Here is an 8,770-nt window from a genome sequence, read left to right as displayed (position 1 = left end):
TTAAAGAATATGCACAAATGACACGCTACAATTGGTTCCTGATTTCCATAAGTATTGAGCTAGGTCACATGGTTCTCAACATTAAATTATTGATCAACATAGTTAACTTTATAGTACTAGTGCATTACCAATTAACCTATAGAGAAATAAATAGAAGAATTTTTCAAAATATTTTAGAAAAGGATGAGAAGCAATGTTGTGTTATTGAGTGACTACTTAATTTAGGCCCAATTTGCTTGGCAACCATTTTCCATAAACTATTTGTAATTTTGCATGAAATATATATATGTTCTTGATATGGCTATTTGTAATTGCGGAGTATGAAATGTGAGGAACTGAGTTCCCTAGTTGTGTGGCCTAGAATTCCCTACTATGTTGTATGGGAAACATGATTCTCTAGCTATATGACCTACAAATCCCTAGTTTAAGATGTGCAAAATAAAATTCCTAGTTATATATAAGGAGTTCATACATGCATGCGTAGGATTCTCTAGCATGGGATGTGGGGAAAGTAATTCCCTAGTTATACATAGGGATTCTATATACACATACCTAGGAAAAGTTAGAGAATTTCTCGCATTCTAAGGGTTTCTATCTACTTCCATTAGTCTTTTATGTTTTAGAAAGGAGAAAAAGAAAGTTGCAAAAAGAAAGAACATAGAAGGGCAAATTGCAATGCTCTTGCAGATGATGCAACTCGGGATTTCATTCGTATTACCAATGGAGATTACGATCTTCTGATCCCTAGGAGTACGCTCTCATAATTGGAGGATCCCATTTGTTTCACAAAATTCCATGACCACATGTTTCAACGCGCCTCAAGTCTCACATTTTGTTGTTTCATAGGGCAAAATCTAAGAATAAATTAGAGCCAACTTTTGCACTTGTACTGGATCGTGTTTTATTTCCTTTGATTTCGATTACATGAACGGCTACAACGAACTGCCGCAGAAAGAAATGCTGGCTAGCTGTGTCGATCGGTGGGTTTGCCATATTATTTAATACAAGTCACACACAAATATTTAATTGCAGGTTGAGCTGATTGCTGAACTGTTGTTAATTAGCAGGTAAGATTGCTGCCTGGGTCAACCCCTAGGATGGAGCAGAAGGACTGGTAGCGGGAGATACGATCCTGCTGCTGGTCAACATTGGCCGAGCTGCCGCACTCCAACCCACCGTTGATAGCCTTGATTGTGGCGCCGAAGCCACCTTGGTTGTTGGCCATGGCATCGTGGCACGTGGGCGATTGCTGGGTCATCCAGAACCACAGTGCTGTCTTGAAGGAGATAGTGGGGTCTTGGGCAACGATGCCTGGGTTGTTGATGCCATCGAAGCCCACAGCCTGGCCTGCTGCCTGGTAGTTGTAGTTCCTGCATATAATTGTGTGAGAGATCATCAGGTTCATAATGTGGAATAATATAAAAACCACGATTAAGCACGTTTGCCCAGTGGCTTACTTGCTAGCTACTCGAACATATAATATAACACTGGCTCCACATATACATACATGGAATTAAGTTAATTTACCATGTGAGCTGCAGAGGACCCCGCCCGTAGTACTGCTGGCCTGATGCACAAGGTACTGTGGACGGGTCACAGTAAGTGTCCTTGTTAATCTCCTCTACATAGCAGCCGCCTGTTGACCATGACAGCGCAGAGTGATGCTCATGTAATCAGTCGTAATGATGCTAACGATTGTTGTTCATGCTAGCTATTGTCGCGACAGATGATCAAAATTTGACAGTATAATAATGACGCTAATTATAGGGTAAAGGGAAGCTTTTAATTAATTATAACCAATAATCCGTTTCTAGAAAAGAAAAAATTTACAACTCATAAGCTGCAGCTGCTTACTGCCAGTCTCGTGGGCGACGTTTGCAAAGAAGGCTGCCAGCTCCTGCTTTTGCACGTCCGAGCTGCCTGTGGTGCCGAAGCCGCTGAACGAGGCTGCAGCTGCGATGAAGGCATCGTAAGTGTAGAAGCCATTAGAGGGACAGCCGGAGGCGCTGTTCTGTGACAAGAACTGCGAGAACACGTCGCTGGTCACGATCGACGACACGCTGCCGCTGCCGCCGCCAGAACTAGGTGAGCCCCCGGTGGTGCAAGGCCCGCTCTGGCAGCCATCGCCGCAGTAATCGCTCGTGCTGCCACAGAACCCGAACTGGCTGCAGCACAGGTTGTTGGCGCACGTGGCGCCTCCAGCCTGGCTCCCACACTGCGCCTGCGCCCGCACAGCCATCCAGCTGACGCCGCTGTGTAGGCACACGATGAGTACTAAGAGAGCTGCAGCCGATCCTAGCTGGCGCACCGGGCAGTAATTATTGATCCTGTACGTCCTCATGGTTAAAGCTGCTACGCGCACGGAACTGCCTGGCCGAATACTACGCTATGCTAGATCAGATGGAGATTGAATTGAGGATATAAGTGGAAAACCGGATCGAAGCAAGCCCTGTACGAATTAGCCAACAGGTGATAACGCCGAACCTGTTGTCCGAGGAGCCGTTCTTTAGAAGTATATATAGAGAGAGGGATGGAATCGTGGATGGAAGCGGAGATCCGGGTCAGATTGGTTAACTGCTATTGTTGAACTTGTCTCGCTTGTTGGAGACGGTGCTCTCTCTCCCGCCGTGGGTGTCTCTTGTCTCCCACCGTCTCCAACGATCGAGACAAGTTCAACAAGCGACAGACAAGTTCAACACGCAATACCTTCAATAACATGTGCAACGAAGTTAAAGTCAACCAATCTGACCCGGATCTCCGCTTCCATCCACGCAAGCCTCAAAGGTGAAGGGCTGTCAGCTTTTCATTTGGAAGGTCTTAAAGCTCCGAGGTTGGAACTGCATATAACTATTTTTTCAAATTTATTACCTTTCATTGGAAGGATAATATTATTTTTGCCCTTCCCTAAAACCCCTACTGTTGCAACCTTTAAATTTTATGCATGACGCTCAAAGTTTTTGAATTCCAAGTAATTTTAATCTACTTGTTGACACGTTAACGTAGCCATATGAGATTCTAATATCTCACTTTTATGTGCTTCATTTTCGCATGAAACACGATGTCAGAGGGGTTTTAGTCGAAAGGTCGTATTCACCAAGGATCTGAGGTAGAAAGAAGTGGAGAATAGGAGATGGAAGAGAAGAAAAGAATAGACAAGAGATACACAAGATAAAGACAAAGCTTAATGAATCAAAGCATTATGTATTGATAGAACCTGAAATTCCTTATTTAGCACTACTCAGAAGAAATCTCCAAGCAATAGATCTCATGGAGCTCCCTTGTAGACAAAAAAAGTCCATCAAACAACAGCTTCTTCTCTGTTGCTCAGACTACAAATTGATGGTTCCGTTGGCTTCGAAAGGGGGGTAAAACCCTAGGACACCTTCTCAGAATTCTTCCAGATTAATCCTTCTCCTAGTTCGAAGTGTTGTTTGTTGCCTGTAAATTGCGATTGGGAAGCACCGATTTCTCCAATTCTTTAATTTCTTGAAATCTCCAAAAACTGACTAAAAAAGCAACTTGCTTTTTGCATGTCACCCTATTCTAGAAGTTTTCATAATTTTTTGGGATATTTACAAGAAATAATATTAAAAATATACTAGTTTTCTCCAAAAATCTAATATTTTTGAACCATCCATACTATGGACATTGACATTAATAACTAATATGGCATTGACTCTCTAGATCAATAAGAAAGCTGGATGACGATGCACTCTAGAGTTTTTCACACAATGTCCGTGTAGCGTCACGACATCCACCCCCTCTAAACGTGCACATCCTTCAGTATGTGCCAAAATCCTAGTTGTCACCAAATTTTGAGTCCTTATCCTCTACAACCATATCCTTTGTTTGCTTCTTCATCTTCCATATCTTCATGCCTAGCCCGTGTATCATGGCTACTATTTTCTTCCAATTCTGGTAATCATAGGCAATAGATTCCCATATCTTAAATAATTTGATTCTTTTCCTTGCTACGGAAACTTTTATGGCTATCCCATCCAACTCATTTAATGCATAAGTAGCATTATCAAACACATATCTTACCACATAGGGTCCAAACCATTTGTTAGAAACTTTACACATAGCATTATGCTAGTTGTCTAAACTGCTATTAAAAACCAATACCCAATCCCCATCTTGTATGGTTCTTGGCCTCAACTTATATCTTTTGTCAAGCAGTTTTTTGTTTTGTATCATTGTTGCCCTTAACTTTGCAATTGCTGCCTCTAGGTCTTCTAACTTTCTTTTCAATTATCTAATACGTAAGGCCAACAAATCCTCTCGATTCAAGTCCTCTTCCCAAGGTAGCACACTCCATGTGACTCTCATCTCTTCTATAGGCATAATAGGTTTTTAACCATACATCAATTTAGCATGTAGATACCCTATAAGAGCACTATGAATTGTTCGATTAGCCCACAAAGCATAAGGGAGCAATCGTGGCCACTCTTTTACCCTCTCTCCACATGCTTTTTTCGATGTCTTCACAATAGGTGGATGAACTCTTTCACTTTTGCTATTTCCTTCAGGGTTATAAGTTGAAGTTAAAGTAAGCTTTATCCCCAACCGCGAAAAAAAATCATGAGCTTCATATGTATCTAGCTCACCTCTATCTGCTATAATTTTACCCACACAGCCATACCGACAAAAGATCTCAGTACACACTGCATTCGTTGTTTTAACATGTAGAGCTCTCCCTTCCACTTTATTAGTCAATTTATTAGTCAAGTCTTCACGAGCAAGTACAAGATTTCTCATTTGCCAAAGACCCGTAGGCATCGTGACTAAATCCACTATCCCTTAAAATGAAGAGACAATGGATATGTGGGCTGCAATCCATCCCAATGTCTTAGAGATAAATACATTTGACATGTCATACATGTTTTCACAAAGTGAGTAACATCCCTATACATACCCTACCATGAATATCTTTCTTTGATCTTTGCAAAAGTACCCCAAACACCTCTATGGCCAGCCCATAAGCTTTCATGAAATTCTTTTATAATATTTACTTGTGAAGCTTTGTCGTCTTTGCTTTTGATCTTCTTAAACTCCTCATCCGACCACTCATCTCTCTTTGTTAATGTATAGAGATATTGACCAATTCTCAACCACTGTCCTGCATATTTGTCTTCCTGAAATACTTCTACACAAGATATATAACATCTAAAGTGTCTTCTCTTTGTTGTCCATGCTTCTGTTAGTGTTGTAGCAACTCCTTGCATTGCTAAATTCACTCTTACAATATCATTTTCAATTGTTGCAAGAAAGTCATGTTCTTTCTTCTCATCCATCATCCCATCTTCATTCTCATAGTGTGCAACAAATCATATGTCTGCCACTGGATTATCTCTTCTTGCAATATGTTGAAATTTAGGATTCAAAGATTTGATGTATGCAATCCACCAGAGCATAGCAATATCTAGAGGAGCACAACTAGTAATCATACCCAATACCGGAAAACAATCAGTTTCAATGACTACATGAGTGCCCATAAAATACTCCTTATTACATTTAAGGGTTGTCACAATTCCGCATAATTCTATTTTTACCTATGGATACCTTCTCTATCATTCAGTCAATACTTTAGCACCGAAGTGAATTGCATATCTTTGCCCTTGCTCGTTATCTTGCTCAATTTCCCATCTAATCTCGATTGGGATCATATGAACAGTAATAATGATAGGCTTTCTATGTGAATAATCAACATTTCTCAATGTAGGAGTTGATTTCAATAGTTGCTTCAATTTCTTCATTGCTTTCTAAATCTTCCTTTCCCAATGAATTCTCTGACCTTTTCTTAAGAGTTGATATAGAGCATCAGTTGCATGTGCAAAGTGAGGGATCCATATCAAATAGAACACACATGCACCCAAGAATCTATGCACCTTTGATACATTCGTGTATACATCTTGCATTCTATCAATCCCATCTATTTTTGTTGGTGATGGTCTTTGTCCATAGGGTCCACATATATATAAATAAACAACCAAAAAAACATATATATAAATAAAACGTATATATACACACTCAAAAATACATCTATATATACATACATACATACATACATGCATATATATATATATGCATATATATATATATATATATGCATATATATATATATATATATATATATATGCATATATATATGCATATATATATATATATAAACCATTCTCACTTTCTATACAGAAGGGGCCATCAAATATAAAGTAAACACATAAACATAAATAAGTGTATACACACTCCAGTTTCTCACCTCATTATCCCCTCTTTCCCCCAGTCGAGGGTCGTGATGGAGGAGAGGGAGAAATGCGCTTGTGACTAAGCATCTAGCTGGAGGACATAGGGAAGGGAATGGCCATGCAATCAGGCTACGTGGGGGGGGGGGGGGGGGAAGGTCCCTCTCCCTACCCCTGGGTTTGCATTTCACAAAGCCCATTTATAACTCCCTTCCTTGGGCTTTCATAGGCCTTATCAAGCGGGTTTTATTACCCCTGGGTTTTTAAGCACATTTTTCATAACATATCCATAAGGTTTTAACCCCAGGTTTTCTTTTAAAAAACCCTTCCCACACAAGCCTTTAAAAACCATTTTCGATAAGGAAGCCTATAAAGCCTTCTAAAGCCTGATTGCGAAAGACGGTGGAATCGGTCAAGGAAGCCGAATCACAAAGGGAGTTTCGCGTGCGAAGGAGACGGCCAAGATCATAAGTCTGCATCCAAGGAAAAAAGGTCGAATTCGTGATGGCCCCTTAAAAGGCACAAGGCGCAACCGCAGGAGGATCATCTCCTAACATCCATGTGGACATTTCACCACAAGTCTAGGTTGTCTTCGTAATTTTTAATTTACGTCATAATATTTAAATTGTGCATGGATCATTCATGGAAATAGGATGCAATTTTCGATTGAAGTACTTTGGCTAAATTTAAGGAAATAGCTTACGATCAAATAATCGGTCATTTGTATTTTTCAAATAAATGAATGAAAAAAGAGCATAAGATCTCTATGCATTCCTAGCAAGTGGTTTCTTTATGCATTACAAAGTAACGAACTTAGATCAACTGATGCCCATCTTTACAAATCAAAATCATGGTAGTACACTTCGATTATGCATGGAAAGAATAAATCACATGTCTCATTATTAGACATATTTTCTTGAAATGATTCATTAAAGAAGGTTGCTAATAACCGTAGGAATTTGCAAGGCATCGAAATGACTCTAGGGCTATAAGAAGTAGTTTAACCTCTAGGAAATTGACATAAATCTCAATCAATTACATAAATAGTTATGAATGGTTGTGTAAATTCAGCATGCGAATAATTCATTCAGAAATGAAACTAGGAAAAGGGTGCATGGTTCATTTTAAACATCAAATCCCAAAGCTTTGTAGCATGAATCTTGATTTGCATGTTATAAAAGGATCAATAGGGATTATGCCATAACTTATCATACGCTTTGATTTTAACCAGAAAAGCTAGGGATTGTGAATCTAATCATACGTAGGTAATAAATTGTGTGCTTACGAAGAATGGTATCATAGTGGTTTTACCCTAAACACCTAAACCACAAAAGATTAACTTAGAAATGGTTAAATCGATGCAACATACCCCGAGTGCTAACTAGGATTTAGCACGTTGAGGACGTGACCTAGTCGCTCTTATTTCCAAACTGAAAACTCTCATACCCTAAAAACTTGCCCACATTCACAGAATGTAGGGACAATAGGACATACTTGCGAGAAACGATCTAGGGTTTCTACCCTAAGGATCGCTCGCTAAAAAGATCAAACTCGGGTTGAATTTGGGAACCAAAAGACAGACAATGTCGGCCTAGTGCAATCAGGAACGGATTGTTATGAAGACACCCTAACCTCGTTTCCTATGTAATCATGATTCCGTGATTAGAAGACGCCGTTTGATGGGTAAAATAGTCCCATGGATTAGGTGTGACACTTGGCAACAAGTTGCACAGTCACATGATTTTGTGATTTGATCACAAGGGAATGGCCAATTCCTCAGAATATGATTGGTAGATTCTTGCGCAAGTTAATCTTGCAAGAGGATGAGTAATCGTCTTGATATAGTACCTTTCTTGCGGAAAGTGACCAAGACAAGGGGATTAGATATTTGCTTGGAAGCAAAGGACCAATCAATAATTTGAAGCAACATACTTATTGTTAATAGAACTTAAGGTATTGGTTAAGTTGGGTTAACAGGGTGCGACCCTAACCCAAGGACATAAGGGTTAACAAAAAAACCCTCGGGAAAACGTGCATAAAACAGTAGTTTCCTCTCTACTGCTTGGACTGCCAATGTGATGCTTCCGTTGGCTCTGAAAGGGGGGTAAAATACTAGGACACTTGGCAAGAATTCTCCCAGATTACTCCTTCTTCTCCCAATTGTCCGGAGTATCGTTCATCACTACCTCAAAACTACGATCACGCATCGCGTGATTTCGCCCATCCTTCTTTTTGCATAAACGACCACTGGAAATGATTGTACTTGTAACAGTTTAAAGAGCACTGTTTTGCTTTGTTTGCTCAAGGAATTAAAGAAAGAAAAGATATCTAATGCTTCAGGTTGAAGGCCAATGTGACTCCGGATTGGATCTCGAGGCCCTTATACTAGTCTACGGGCGGAATCTTAGATTAGTAATTCCTGTGGATTGCCGGATAGCCTTCCGGCGGATTATGGATAAGCCTATGGGTTGGATTTTAGAAATGTATTCCAAAGATAAATATGATAAGCTGTTGAAAAGGAACTTGTT

At 39.9% G+C, this 8,770-nt stretch overlaps 1 protein-coding gene across 1 annotated transcript; it reads right to left on the bottom strand.

The window, feature by feature from the left end:
- Nucleotides 1-785: 785 nt before the first annotated feature.
- Nucleotides 786-2,483, bottom strand: LOC148027568 (endochitinase 4-like). The gene is made up of 3 exons (XM_087689296.1): nucleotides 1,855-2,483; nucleotides 1,528-1,636; nucleotides 786-1,370 (listed from the first exon to the last, which is right to left on the bottom strand). Exons 1-3 carry the CDS (start codon nucleotides 2,339-2,341, stop codon nucleotides 1,061-1,063), a joined length of 906 nt encoding a protein of 301 aa, XP_087545422.1. The 5' UTR covers nucleotides 2,342-2,483; the 3' UTR covers nucleotides 786-1,060.
- Between the last annotated feature and the right edge of the window lie 6,287 nt (nucleotides 2,484-8,770).

Source organism: Lygodium microphyllum, chromosome 12 (genome assembly GCF_053477565.2).
Source record: "Lygodium microphyllum isolate KBCC chromosome 12, Lygodium_microphyllum_v1.1.10, whole genome shotgun sequence".
Lineage (NCBI taxonomy): Eukaryota > Viridiplantae > Streptophyta > Polypodiopsida > Schizaeales > Lygodiaceae > Lygodium > Lygodium microphyllum.
The sequence above is the reverse complement of the archived record's forward strand: the minus strand, read 5'-3'. Positions and strand labels throughout refer to the sequence as shown.

Coding starts and splice junctions, on each gene's coding strand:
- LOC148027568 (XM_087689296.1), bottom strand. CDS start 2,341: ATGAGGACGTACAGGATCAATAATTACTGCCCGGTGCGCCAGCTAGGA. Junction 1,637..1,854: donor CGTCGCCCACGAGACTGGCA/GTAAGCAGCTGC, acceptor CATGGTCAACAG/GCGGCTGCTATGTAGAGGAG. Junction 1,371..1,527: donor GGTCCTCTGCAGCTCACATG/GTAAATTAACTT, acceptor AATTATATGCAG/GAACTACAACTACCAGGCAG.